Source organism: Saccopteryx bilineata, chromosome 2, assembly GCF_036850765.1.
Source record: "Saccopteryx bilineata isolate mSacBil1 chromosome 2, mSacBil1_pri_phased_curated, whole genome shotgun sequence".
NCBI lineage: Eukaryota > Metazoa > Chordata > Mammalia > Chiroptera > Emballonuridae > Saccopteryx > Saccopteryx bilineata.
The window spans coordinates 6,104,036-6,118,902 of NC_089491.1; the positions used below are offsets into that span (position 1 = coordinate 6,104,036).

Below are 14,867 nucleotides of genomic sequence, written 5' to 3' on the forward strand. Positions count from 1 at the left end.
TGGGTGAGGGGTGTAGGGTGAGGGTGTAGGGGTGAGGGGTGTATGAGTGAGGGGTGTAGGGGTGAGGGTGTAGGGGTGAGGGGTGTAGGAGTGAAGGGTGTAGGGTGAGGTGTGTAGGGGTGAGGGTGTAGGGGTGAGGGGTGTAGGGGTGAAGGGTGTAGGGGTGAGGGGTGTAGGGGTGAGGGGTGTAGGGGTGAGGGGTGTAGGGGTGAGGGGTATATGGGTGAGAGGTATAGGGGTGAAGGGTGTACAGGTGAGGGGTGTAGGGGTGAGGGGTATATGGGTGAGGGGTGTTGGGGTGAGGGTGCTGGGGTAAGGGGTATATGGGTGAGAGGTATAGGGGTGAGGGGTGTAGGGGTGAGGGGTATATGGGTGAGGGGTGTTGGGGTGAGGGGTGCTGGGGTGAGGGGTATATGGGTGAGAGGTATAGGGGTGAGGGGTGTTGGGGTGAGGGGTGTAGGGGTGAGGGGTATATGGGTGAGGGGTGTTGGGGTGAGGGGTGCTGGGGTGAGGGGTATAGGGGTGAGGGGTGTAGGGGTGAGGGGTGTAGGGGTGAGGGGTGTTGGGGTGAGGGGTGCTGGGGTGAGGGGTATATGGGTGAGAGGTATAGGGGTGAGTGGTGTAGGGGTGAGGGGTGTAGGGGTAGGGTGTAGGGGTGAGGGGTGCTGGGGTAAGGGAGAGAGGTATTGGGGTGAGGGGTGTTGGGGTGCGGGGTGTTGGGGTGAGGGGTGTTGGGGTGAAGGGTGCTGGGGTAAGGGAGAGACTGGGAGGGGAACAGAGAAGATGGAGAAGGGGTGGGCCATCCTTCCTGGGGTGTGGCTAGAGTGGGCACACCACTGTCTTGACGGTTCCTACAGGAAGCACGAGGTTGTGGAAGAGGTTAAGTCTGCTCACCGGTCCTCTCGTGGGACAACTCAAGGGGCCAGAGGCCCAGGAAGGCGAGTCCCAGCTCAGGAACCAGGGTCACCGCCCAATCCCCCCTCCACCTGGACCTCTGCTACAGCTGCTTGATGACAGTGCCCGGCTGGCACTGAGCTACGTCTCAGTGGGTGGTTCCTCACGCAGCGGCCACCTCAGCCCTGCAGAGTGGGCTCTGTGACCCCATGTCACAGGTAAAGGCACTGAGGCCCAGTGGCCCTCCCACAGCAGGTACCAGGGAGGAACTGGCCCCCTGAGGAACCCTCCCCCTTAAAGCCTTCTTCCCAGCAGGGTGCTCAGGGCTCAGATCTGCACGCCTGGGCCCAGAGGCAGAGCTGGGAGAAGGGGTGTTTCGGGGACAAGGCCTGCCCCATGACCCGAGGCCTGTAGGCCAGGACGGGTTCCTGGGCAGGAGGAGGCGACCCGCCTGGCACAGGACTTGATGACCACAGCGAGCGGGGCACACTCCAAGGTCACCACATGGCTCCAGATGCCGGGACAGGGGCCATTACCTCTCCCCTGCTCCAGTTCTCATTTCTCCATGATGGATGGATGGATGTAACTGAGCGATTCTGAAAGATTATTTAAAACAATCAAGAGGAAATAACAGGCTCCCAAAGGCATCTCCTGGATGTTCCCTGCGGGGGGGCTCACAGGGGCCGCCTCTTCTCTCTGGGGAGGGGAAGCTGTGAGCTCTGGGCTACGGCAGCTGCAGCGGCAGTCAGCGCTGAGCAGCTGCGGGGGGCGGGGGGCTGGCAGGGGTGTCCCCAGAGCGTTAGTGGGGGCGGCCCCAGTGAGGAGTCTTCAGGGAGGCCTTCTAGTTATCCCTGCAGAAGCTGCCACTGTCACTGTGGGACCCCAGACCCCTCTGGGGACATTAGTAGGGGCCCCAGGAAGCCTACCCCCATGGGCAATGACCATGAGGGGCTGGCACAGCCTCTTCTTACCAACCACCCCCATATTTCACACCCAGCCACACTTTCTAGAACTTGTCAGGCCACATCTAGCCTCCAGACCTTTGTATCTACAGGTCATGCTACCTGCAAAACACATCTTCCTCCTCTTCATCAGGCTAAGCCACTCATCCACCATGTCCCAGCTTAGCTGTTGCTTCCTCCAAGAAGTCCTCTGAGACTGCCCAGAGGCCACCAGGCTCCTCCCACTCCCACACCCCTGTATGTCCCCAGCACCATAGGGACCATGTCTCCAGGCTGCGTCCCCCACCTGAGTGGGAGCTCCCTGATACGGAGGTGCCCCAGGGCCTGGGAGGCGGCCTGGCTTAGTAAAAATGACCGGAGAATGAGTGAATGAATGCCGGCCAGAGGGAGCGCCAGCCCAGGAGTGCCGCGTCTGCCTCCTGAGCCCCGAGACCCTGGCTGGACCTCGAGCTCCCTGTAGACACAGAGAACCACTGATGTACTCCCCCGCTCCAGGGGGCCCAGAGAGGGAGAAAGACTGGCTCAATGTCACACAGCAAGTCAGCAGCAGAAACGGGACTCGGACCAGAGCTGCCTCCCAGGCTCCCTCGTCGCCGACCCCATGTCGGCACCACCCGGTGTTAACACGTGGGCAAAGCGCCTGCCAGTCCAACGTGGCATAACCCTGCTGTGGGGCAACCCGCCTCGCGGGAGCAGAGAGGGAGGTCTGAGCTGCCCCAGCCACTCCCGTGTCCCCGGGCCCTGAATCTGCCCTGCCAGTCATCACAGCTCTGAGGCCAGCACTCCATGTCGCCCAGGGTCCAGCCCTGAGATGCAGCCACCCCTCACTGGGCAGCTAGGTCGGGGCATCCCTCACCGGGCACACACCTCACTGCGGGCGCCTGAGGGAGCTGCTGCCTCGTAATGAAGCTCCTGCCCAGAAATGTCTTCGCCACCGGGGCCCGGGCCTCAGGTTTCCACAGGCCTGGGCCTCGTCCCTCTCCTCCTGCGGGTTCCTCCCTGCCTCCCGTAGACTTGGTGCTGCCCGGAAAACTGCCCCTCTCCTTGGTGCCCAGGAGACACGGGCCTGTGCTGCAGTGCTGATCCCGTCCCGTCTCACTGTGAGGGACCCTGTGCTGCAGTGCTGATCCCGTCCCGTCTCACAGTGAGGGACCCTGTGCTGCAGTGCTGATCCCGTCCCGTCTCACTGTGAGGGACCCTGTGCTGCAGTGCTGATCCCGTCCCGTCTCACTGTGAGGGACCCTGTGCTGCAGTGCTGATCCCGTCCCGTCTCACTGTGAGGGACCCTGTGCTGCAGTGCTGATCCCGTCCCGTCTCACTGTGAGGGACCCTGAGCTGCAGTGCTGATCCCGTCCCGTCTCACTGTGAGAGGGACCCTGTGCTGCAGTGCTGATCCCGTCCCGTCTCACTGTGAGGGACCCTGTGCTGCAGTGCTGATCCCGTCCCGTCTCACAGTGAGGGACCCTGTGCTGCAGTGCTGATCCCGTCCCGTCTCACTGTGAGGGACCCTGTGCTGCAGTGCTGATCCCGTCCCGTCTCACTGTGAGAGGGACCCTGTGCTGCAGTGCTGATCCCGTCCCGTCTCACTGTGAGGGACCCTGAGCTGCAGTGCTGATCCCGTCCCGTCTCACTGTGAGGGATCCTGTGCTGCAGTGCTGATCCCGTCCCGTCTCACTGTGAGGGACCCTGAGCTGCAGTGCTGATCCCGTCCCGTCTCACTGTGAGAGGGACCCTGTGCTGCAGTGCTGATCCCGTCCCGTCTCACTGTGAGGGACCCTGAGCTGCAGTGCTGATCCCGTCCCGTCTCACTGTGAGGGATCCTGTGCTGCAGTGCTGATCCCATCCCGTCTCACTGTGAGGGACCCTGTGCTGCAGTGCTGATCCCGTCCCGTCTCACTGTGAGAGGGACCCTGAGCAGACACATTCCCTACAATGTCCCTTGACTTCCCTGCCGATATCAGACTACATCAGGTTTTCTCCACCCAGCTTAATGACATTTGGGTCTGGACAGTGGGGACCCCATCCTGTACCCTGTCAGCTGTGAGCAGCATCCCTGGCTTCCACCTGCTCGAAGCCGGCACCTCTCCCCTAAGCTATGACAGCCAAAAGTGTCCCCAGACATTGCCAAAGGTCCCCAGGCAGCAGAATCACTGAACTAGATGGCCACTGGGGACCCCCACAAGCTTGAGGGGTGTCTATCACAAGTGTCTGTTCTTCCAGGGGGCTGTGACTCCAAATAGCAGTTACTATTAGAGACCCACTGAGAGGACCTCCCCAGAGTTCTCGTTGCCATGGACAGCCCACCCCTCTGCCCTGCGCAGCCAGCAGTACAAGGAGGAGGCTCTCGCTCTGGCCCCAGGAAGTCCTCTCTGACACCTGACCTCCTGGGACTCAGGATGGCCTTGGGGCATGGGCCAGGAACCCGACACCCCTCCACAGGGTCTCTCAGCCCGAGGCATTTCTACAGAGGCCACTCCTCACACAACCTTGTTCAAGACCAGCGGCCTCACCTCTTCACCTCTTCGGGAGCAGGAGAGCCCTTGGGGAATCGGAGGGGAAACCTTGCAGGACGCCGGAAGCCCAGGGAACAGGCACCGCCCAGGGACATCACCCTGTGATTTCCAGCAGGCAGGCCTGAGCTTCCGACATGGCTGACTGCGCTTGCGGACTTGCCCTCTGCCACCTCTGCCACCTCTGCCAGGGCGGAGACGAGAAAGGCAACTCCCGACCCTGACAGCAGCATTCTTACACTTCTTTCAAAGGAGAGGAGAGAAGAAATCTGTCATTTCACAAAGACACCGAAGGCTGAATGCCACTTTCCAAAGCAGCCCCTCGGGACGCTGGGCTTCCTCCTCCTCCTGCCCTGGCCGCGCCAGCCCGTGCCCCCCAGGAGACTCCAGTGCTGCCCCCCCCCAGCACCCAGAACTGGCCTGGCACATGTAAGTGCTCAGTAAAGACTTACAGAACAAACGAATGAATGAGCGAATAAATAAATGAACAAATGAACGACAGTGGATGAATGAATGGGTGAACACCTGCCACGACACACGGGTCCAATTCCGGCTAGGCTCTTGTTCACTGAGGAAGCCCCCGTGCGGCCAGGGCCCTGGTTCCCCAAAGGCCCGGCCTGCTAGGACTTTCCGGATCTCACCGCTCTGTTCCCACAGAGGGCTGTTCTCCGGGGCCCCGCCCACAGCGAGCCCGCCCCGCCCTCCAGGCCGGTCACCCTCCGTGCGATGCGGAGGGCTACACCCTGCAGCTGCCGCTCTCCGCAGTGTGCCTGTGCCGGGTGGGAACGGACTAGAATGACCGGTAAATAAGAAGGCAGAACCTCAGCCTGGACGGCAGCATCGCGGCCTGGGAACCGTTCTGTTATCTCTTTAAACAACTCGCCTCTCCTGGCATCCCTCTCCGACCTCAGAGCTTCCTGGAGCTCTGACTTCAGAGGGCCCTGGGTGAGGGTTCCAAACACATCCAGGAGGACGAGGCCTCCTTCTTCCTTTCCTCGCTGACCCCTGCCTTGGGCTTTGTGGGGTTTCCCAGAGCAAGAGCCAGCAGGTCTGAGCCCCCTCAGCCTGGGCCTCGGAGGAGTGAGCTGGACCCAGACTCCACACGCGCACACATGCATGCACACGCGCACACACACGCACACCTCGTTGGTCTCTCTGCTGTTCCTCAAACACACCTGTCTCCACCTCTGAGCCTCTGTCCTTGCTGTTCCCTGTGCCTGGAACACTCTCTTCCATGGCCGAGTCCTCATCCAGGCTGCAGCTCAAATGCCAGCTTGAAGAACTAAGCAAAGTCACTCCACCTGTGTGGGCCTCCATTTCCCCATCTGCATAATGAGGAGGGGACCCTCAATCTCAGGGTTGCTCCATAGGTTGTGCTGATGAGCATAACAGTATTAGCGCTGTTGTTGGTTAACAATACCAACAGAGATTACTAGGTTCTGTCCCAAACATTTTATATAAATTAGCTCATTTATTCCTCACAATATTCCACTGAAGTTTGACTATTATTTCTTTATAATTTTTTTTTTCATTTTTCCGAAGCTGGAAACGGGGAGGCAGTCAGACAGACTCCCGCATGCGCCTGACCGGGATCCACCCAGCACGCCCACCAGGGGGCGATGCTCTGGGGCGTCACTCTGTTGCATCCAGAGCCATTCTAGCGCCTGAGGCAGAGGCCATGGAGCCATCCTCAGCGCCCGGGGCCATCTTTGCTCCAATGGAGCCTCGGCTGCAGGAGGGGAAGAGAGAGACAGAGAGAAAGGAGAGGGGGAGGGGTGGAGAAGCAGATAGGCACTTCTCCTGTGTGCCCTGGCCGGGAATTGAACCCAGGACTCCTGCACGCCAGGCCGACGCTCTACTGCTGAGCCAACTGGCCAGGGCCTATACTTTTTTTAATTTATTGATTTTAGAGAGAGAAGGGAGAGAGAGCAAACAACATCGATTTGTTGTTCCAATCACTGGGCATTCACTGGTTGATTCTTGTATGTGTCCTATCCGGGGATCAAACCTACAACCTTGGTGTATGAGGACAATGCTCTAACCAACTGTCTTACCCGGCCAGGGCAGCTCACTTTCCAGATGGGGAAACCGAGGCACTGAGAAGTCCAGTAACTTGTCCAAGGTCACTCAGCCAGGATGTAGGGAGCTGGGACTCAAGTCCAGCTCTGGACAGCTCTGGAGCCCACCTGTCCACTGTGCCTCCCGCCTCTCCAGGGGGAGGCCCCAGTGTGAGCGGGGCAGGACACAGGAGGCGCAGGTGGGCCCTGCACCTGCTGGGACTCAGAGATCTCCGCTATGAAAGGCCATGATGGGACGGCGACTGAGGATGAAAGGGACAAGAACACGGCTCTCGGCCTCGGCTCCCCACCGGAACAGTGGACGGAAGGCCGCCGGCAATGGCGGCCGTTCCTGGGCACCGTGCTATGACCTGTACAGGAAATGTCTCCCCAGTGCGTCACCATTCCTATCATACACACGGGGAAACTGAGGCTCAGTAGTGGGATCATTCAAGGTCCCTCGAATAGGGAAGACAAAGCTAGGCCTCAGGAGTTCATTACTAAACCATCAAACTTTACCAGAAGGCCTGCAAGCTCAAGAAGCTAACCTCCTTGCTCCCCAAACCATGGCCCCAACTCAGGTTCACCCTGTCCACTCCACAACCCACAGTGACAGACAACACACCACCCTCCTCTCCCAGGACCAGGGCAGGCATCACTAACCCATTACAGACCTCATTCATCTCTCACTGCTACACTTCCCCTTCGCTGTGTGGCCCCAACTCGGGTTCACCCTGTCCACTCCACAACCCACAGTGACAGACAACACGCCACCCTCCTCTCCCAGGACCAGGGCAGGCATCACTAACCCATTACAGACCTCATTCATCTCTCACTGCTACACTTCCCCTTCGCTGCATGGCATACAGCCTCAGTAACAGAGCACCCCACGCCGCCACTACCGATGGATTAGAGCTGGCATCCAAGAGCACATGTATTTGCCATCCAGTCTAATTGATCACTTTAGAGAAGGGACAGCTGAAGCCCAGAAAGGGGAAGAGACTTCTGAAGGTCATAGGATGACGTAGTGACAAGGCCGGGCCTGGGACCCTGTATCCACACTCGTTACTGGTCCAAACTCCTCCCCTTGGTAAGCAGGGCCTGAATTAACCCTTTAGAGTCTAGTGGTCCTTACAGTTGTCACACGAGGCAAGGAGTCACCGACGCTTCATCCCCACCCCCACCCCCCACTCAGTTGGTTTGCATCTATGTCAGGTTGTGAGCAAAGGCCACTTGGACTGGTTTGTAGGTGGGCCGGTCTGAGGCCGCTCCACATGCCCCTGTCCCAGGCAGTGGACTGCTGTCCCACCAGCACAGAGCCAACACCCTCGCATCCCCACAACATTAGAGGAAGAGCAGTTACTCACCACTGCTGGACTTCCTTCTCGGTAACTGCAAGAGAGAACAGAAAGGTAGCCTTTAGTTCAGGGAGGTGCCCCAGGGGGTGGGCAGACACTGGGGAGAGCCTCCTTCCTGCCCTCCCACCCCACCCCACTGCCGGCCGGCCTGTGTCGGGGCACCGGCTGGCTCTACACAGGACATGCCCCTGTGAACAGTCCCAGGCAGGAGCTCCGTGTCCAGCCACCCCAGCAGGGGACAGCACCGACCCATGCCCTCCCGATGGCCACTGTGCTACCAGCAGGACTGCCAAGAACAGCGTCTCCCTGTCCTCCTGGGGTGGCAGGCAGGACAGTGGTGCCCCGGGTGAACATTTATTTTTATTTATTTGTTTGTTTGTTTGTTTGTTTGTTTTTGTATTTTTCCAAAGTTAGAAGTAGGGAGGCAGTCAGACAGACTCCCGCATGTGCCCGATCAGAATCCACCCAGCATGCCCACCAGGGGGCGATGCTCTGCCCATCTGGGGCATTGCTCCGATGCAGCCAGTCATTCTAGTGCAGGGGTCCCCAAACTTTTTACACAGGGGGCCAGTTCACTGTCCTTCAGACCATTGGAGGGCCGGACTATAAAAAAAAACTATGAACAAATTTCTATGCACACTGCACATATCTTATTTTAAAGTAAAAAAACAAAACGGGAACAAATATATTTAAAATAAAGAACAAGTAAATTTAAATCAACAAACTGACCAGTATTTCAATGGAAACTATGGGCCTGCTTTTGGCTAATGAGATGGTCAATGTGCTCCTCTCACTGACCACCAATGAAAGAGGTGCCCCTTCTGGAATTGCGGCGGGGGCTGGATAAATGGCCTCAAAGGGCTGCATGCGGCCCGCGGGCCGTAGTTTGGGGACCCCTGTTCTAGTGCCCAAGGCAGAGGCCATGGAGCTGCCCTCAGTGCCCTGGCCAACTTTGCTCTAATGGAGCCTTGGCTGCGGGAGGGGAAGAAAGAGACAGAGAGGAAGGAGAGGGGGAGGGGTGGAGAAGCAGATGGGCACTTCTCCTGTGTGCTCTGACTGGGAATCGAACCCAGTACTTCCACATGCCGGGCCGACACTCTACTGCAGAGCCAACCGGCAAGGGCCACGTGGGTGAACATTTAATAGACATCCCTCCCATCTCTCAGTCCCAGGACAGCACAGCCAGAGAAGGCGCCAGCTTCCCCAGGCACTCGCTGCCCCACCTGCCTGTGGGGAGACCTGCAGAAAGGCCAAGCCCCCTCCTCACCCCGCAGCGCCCAGCACCCGCCCCTGCGTCGGCCCATCCCCCCAGCCCCTCACAGTAGCCAGTCCCGAGTTCTTTCACAAGCGAGATGAGAACGGAGCCATGACCCAAAAAGCTGGAATGAGCCAAATAAAGTGGCTGAACCTCCGGCCAGGCCCAGTCATTCTCTACTGAACCATGAAACAAACAAAAGAAGTGGTTTTCTTTCCTGCTAAGTACTGAATCGGCTCAAGTTGGAAGCAAACGAATGTTTTCTCTAAAGTCACTGAACAAGGACATCTGACCACTTCCAAGGCAACACTCACTTCCTGCAAGGGTGATCTCGGAAGAGCAGCTCTAGCTCCTGTGCCTCAGTTTCCTCGTTTGTAAAGTGGGAATGATAGTAACAGTACCTGCCACAGGGGCTGTCCTGAGAATTCGATCAAAATAGGTGTGAAAGCTCCTGGATCATACAAGCTTGCAAAATGAATACATGAATAAATGTATAAATGTATGAATGCATGAGCCAATGAATGAATGAATGCATGAGCCAATGAATGAATGAATGCTGAGCCAATGAATGAATGAATGCATGAGCCAATGAATGAATGAATGCTGAGCCAATGAATGAATGAATGCATGAGCCAATGAATGAATACATGAGCCAATGAATGCATGAGCCAATGAATGAATGAATGAATGAGCCAATGAATGAATGAATACATGAGCCAATGAATGCATGAACCAATGAATGAATGCATGGACAAACAAACAGGAAAGCAGGTATTAGGTGGAGGTCAGGTGAGTAAAGAAATTGGAATCTTTCCCAGGGAAAGGGAAAAGAAGGGATGTCCCTGAACTGTTTGTGCCTGATGAGACTTGAGGCCACTTTTCAAAAACAGCTTAAAGCAAGCTCATAACAAGTGCCAAGAACCAAGTGCCCACCCCAAGCCCGGATCTGTGCCAGGGCGCCCAGGGCCTCTAAGCTTTGGCAACAGCTCCAAGGGAAGAGAACATTACTCTGTCCTGGCTCCAAATGGGGAAACTGAGGCACAAAGGGACTGGCCCGTGAAGCGGTAGGGAGAGGGTCGGAACTCAGCCGCCTGCCGTGGAAGCCTCCGCAAGGCCCTCCTCATCAGCACCTCCCTCCCATAGGCCTGGTCCGAAACGGAGGAAGAGGCCTGTCCACCAGCAGCTCACTGACAACAGGAGTCAGGCAACGATGGGAGATGCTGATTACCTGGAATGGCCAAACCTGGTGTAAAAAAACGCAGTTTTCCAAGACAGTTTTGGCAGAAGGTGGGGGCTGGGCTGGGGGTCAGGCATGGGGGCAGGGCAGCGAGAGAAGGTGTCCCTGGTCTAACGGGGTGGGCTGCCCTGGACCCACCGCCCACACCTGGCAGCGAAGGGCAGCCGGAGCTGAGACCGAACCTAGAGACAGAGGAGACCCAGTCCAGCAAGAGCCCGCAGCTTAGGGGCACAGACACTGGTGCCAGACTAGACCTCCTGGGTTCAGAGCCAGCTCCACCGCTATGAGCTATGTGTCCCTGCTTCAGAGCAGAGAACTTCCCCTCTCTGAGCCTCAGTCTCCTCATCTGTAGAACGGGCTTTATTGTGGAGAGAGAGTAAAATGCTTGGTGCTCTCCACCTGTACAAAAATCCCACAGGTAGGTATGCTCCCATTTTTCTGATAAGGAAAGTGAGGTTCAGATGGGTCAGCTAAGTTGCCTGAAGTCATCCAAGGTCACCCTGCCAGGATTTGGCAGGGCCAGGACTATATGTCTCCAGAGCCCAGCATGGATGCCCAATAAAGTGCCCCTACTTTGAGTCAGCCAATGATCTGCAGGACCTCGTGGGACCTAGGCATCATGTGACATAAACAGCAGGAGTTGGGTGACAAGGGCTTGGGTGGCAGGGCCTTCCAGGGCCAGAGAAGTCTGCCCAGCGATTTCCCAGCTTAGACGTTCTCACCCTCCCCTGACCAGCACAGTGTCGTCCGTGTGTCCACCCCCCCGCCGCCACCAGCAGCCTTCCCTCAGAACCTCTCAACCTCCCAGTCTCCCCATCCTGTCCCCCCCTCCCCTCCCCCCACCCCTAAGCCCCAGGAAGCAGCTGGCTACTGAGAGATGGGGGCGGGGGGGGGGGAGGGGACATGATTGGCTGCCCCTCCCCCATAAAACAGAATCCCAAGCAAGCAGCCAAGCCCTAGGGAATGTGTGACCCTGGGTGGGTGAGACAAACCCCACCCTAAGCAGCTAATTAACCTTTCAGAACCAAGCCAGGACCAGCAGCTCCCTGCCTGGAGTCTGGGAGAGTCTTGGAAGGTGGCAGGCAGCAGGCAGCACTCTGAGGGCCTGGCCACCTGCCCCCAGCACCCCCCCACACCAGGGTCAGACGGACCTGCATCCAAACCCCAGCCTCCCACTTACCAGCCCACTGACCCCAGCCTGGAGTTGAACAGTGCGACCCTCACTGCTCACGAAGCTGAGGAGGTGAGCTGGGCAGGCCACCTAAGGAAGGACCCAGGGCCACGGCCAGAAAGAGGCACGCAGGACCTCTGCCCGGGGTCCGCCCCACACAGAGCCCTGCGCTCTCACCATCCCGTCTGGGTTTCCAGCCATTCCCACACCACCACCTTGATTCCTCCCTCCCTGTCCTCCTGTCCGACGATCCACTCGGGATGTTTCCTTCCATCAGCTTACGGCCTCTTTCCCTACCTGCCTGAGCTCGCCTCAGCCTGAGAAACAACATCCATACACTCGGCAGTGATGTGAGGTAGCCGTACCTTTTCTAAACACAATAAACATGAACTGAATATGAAAAGATGACTGCCTTTGATCAAACCCGGCCTCCCCGCCGTAACACATCCTGACGGGTGCCTCTGGGCTTGATGTGGCCGGAGGATGTTATCCGTGGGGTTCTCCTGCCCAAGAGACGTAACCTGAGTCTAATCACGGGGACACCACTGGACAGACAGACGCAGGCTGTCCTACAGACAGCTGGCCGGGACACCTCAGGAAGTCAGCGCCCTGACAGGTAAAACAAGGCAGAAAGAGACTAAAGACACGAGGTACCCAAAGCAACTCCAGGCCCGGACTGGGTCTGGGATCTGGAATTTAAACCAGCGAGAGGGGTATTCCTGGGCTAGGTGCCAGAGCCGCCCCGGGGGGCTGGTGTTGAGATGCCCGGATGGACTCGCTGTTGATTTTCTTTTTCTTTTTTTGTTTTTCTGAAGCTGGAAACGGGGAGAGACAGTCAGACAGACTCCCGCATGCACCCGACCAGGATCCACCCGGCACGCCCACCAGGGGGCGATGCTCTGCCCATCTGAGGAGTTGCTCTGTTGCAACCAGGGCCATTCTAGCGCCTGAGGCAGAGGCCATGGAGCCATCCTCAGCGCCTGGGCCAACTTTGCTCCAATGGAGCCTTGGCTGCGGGAGGGGAAGAGAGAGACAGAGAGGAAGGAGAGGGGGAGGGGTGGAGAAGCAGATGGGCGCTTCTCCTGTGTGCCCTGGCTGGGAATCGAACCCAGGACTCCTGCACACCAGGCCGACGCTCTACCACTGAGCCAACCAGCCAGGGCTTCACTGTTGATTTTCTTAGGGGCACTAATGGCACGGAAGTTCCGTGAGAGAATGCCCTATTTCCTTAATGATGCGCCCAGAAGTATTTACTGGGGGCGGTGGGAGGGGGTCAGGACACCTGCGGCTTCTTGTGACGGGCGCAGAAATAAACGGGCGATTATTTAGAAAGAGAGAGGAAGCAAAGGCGTGGAAATGTTGGTAGCTGGAGAAGTGACATGTCCCTCGGTTGGGGTGGCGTTCCATCCCAATAAACCACCGTCAGTTGGAAATGCATTTAGCATGACAGGGCAGGGTATGGGCGGTTCCCCCTCCTGGCCGCACGGCTGACCGGGGCTGCGGCTCGCTGCCCAGCCCAGCATCGCCAGAGAGCGTCTTATCGAATGTCACCGCTGGCCCAGGAACAGAGCAACGACACTCAAGATCTGAAGGACGGCTTCAGCCGAATGGGTCTCACTTCCCCGCTGTCGTCAAGTTGAAAGATCCTTCAGTCCAACCGTCGTAGGTGGGGAACCTGTCGTCCGAGGGTGCTCAGGCGCTCACTGCGCTGGTATTTCTAGGTTTCTCTTGATTTATCAAGATAAAAAGTTGGGAGGGCATGTCCGTTCCTTTCATCAGCCCACAACCCGTGTGCCCCCCACCACCAGCCACACAGCGCTGAAGGGCCCGGGGCCTGTCCAGGGTCCTGACCCCTGAGCCGCTCTCAGGCACTGGGAGGGAGGAGGGATCTAGGGGACAATTGTGGGGTCCTGCTGCCTGCACCCTCTGCCCAGATAACCGGAGTGGCATTCCCAGGCCCAGGCTCCCCAGCTAGGCCTTGCCCCCCCCCCCCGTCCTGGAGCATCCATCCGAGTGTGAAATAAACAGGCAGCATTGGCTCGGGGATGGAGTGGGGGCGGTCCACGCTCAGGGCTCAGGGCTCAGGGCCCGGCAGAAGGAAGGCCACCCCCAGTGCAACCAGCCCCTATCCCTTGCCCCCACCCAACCCCGTGACCCCCCTCAAGCTCCTCTAACTGGTGCCACCTCCAGGCCTTTGTGCCCGCTGCTCCCTGTGTCCCTACACAGCCCTCCAACCCCAGCTGGGACGTCCCCTTCCTAGGAACCCCTCCCAACCCGACTCCAGCCCCTCTGGAGCCCCCTCCCATCTGGGAACCACGCTTTACGGGCCTCGCTCCACCTGGCCGGACCGCTGAGTGGGCTTCCTGTCTCAGCTCTCCGTTGGCTGGGTTACTCTGAGCAAGTTACTTGACCTGAGCCTTGGGGTCCTCATCTGAAGGATGGGGTATAAACTCCTACCCGGCAGAGCCGTTGGCAGGGGCTCTCGAGAGGAGGGTCGGCAGTTCTCAGTTCAGAGTGGGCACAGAGCCAGGAGGAGCGAGGGGCTGGGCGCCCACTCCACCCCCTCCCGCGGGCTCCCCCACCCCCACCCCGAGAAGCAGGGGCAGCAGAGCAAAAGGCAGGACAAGTCCTGGCTAAGCGGGGAGGGGCCCGGGTGCGCGCCCACCCCAGCGCAGCTCCTGAGGCTGACCCCCACGCCTCCCCTCCACGCAGCTCTTTCTGCCAGGAACGAACGCAAGAGCCAGTCCCGGGAGCCCGGGATAAATGTTAAATCTGATCGGGATTGCCCTAAAGCAAAACAGCTCTTTCCTGACTGCAGCCCAGCTCCGCACAGTAGGAAGAGGAAGCAGGCTGGCGGCCCCACAAAGGGGCTGGCTGCAGCCAGGGGGACTCAAGGGGTGGACTTGGAGCACTTTTCTGCCTCTTCAAACCACCTTCCTGTGGTCCACCCCAGCCCTGTTTCCATCTCCGGGGACACCAAGTGTCCAGTACCATCACATGCCTCCCCAACCTCCATCATGGCTATAGGTTAGCAAGGGGGTCTCGGGTGTGACTCACACAGAAAGAGAAAGTAGTGGCCATTGGGGCCTGGTCACTAACCCTTTTAGTCTGGACACCTGTGACCACTGACTGTCCCCCTTTCACAAGGGCAGCGTCCTCGGATAGCTCTTCCCCAGGCCCCAGCTTCTTCTTTGCTCAACCTCAGAATTCTGGGTCCCTGGGTCTCTCCTCACGTGCTCCTGGGGGGCGCACATGCCCCCTGTACCCCCACCCCCAGGCTCCTCTCTCCAGCCTGGCCCCCTGACAACTCAGCCCCTGTCTCCGCTTCTCTCAGGGGGGCCAAAGGGACACCCTCGCCAGACCTGACTTCCGCTTTCCGGGTCCCCATCCTGTGAACACCCCTCTTCCTTCCTCACCGACAGT

The 14,867-nt window shown here is 58.5% G+C and overlaps 1 protein-coding gene across 1 annotated transcript in view; it reads right to left on the reverse strand.

Annotated features, from left to right (window-relative positions):
• The window catches only part of NCS1 (neuronal calcium sensor 1), a 50,060-nt gene that overhangs the window by 19,164 nt on the left and 16,029 nt on the right, over positions 1–14,867 (reverse strand). The window contains exon 2 of the mRNA XM_066255947.1: positions 7,791–7,815. Within this exon, the coding sequence (XP_066112044.1) occupies positions 7,791–7,815 (25 nt within the window). The remainder of the gene's footprint in view (positions 1–7,790; positions 7,816–14,867) is intronic.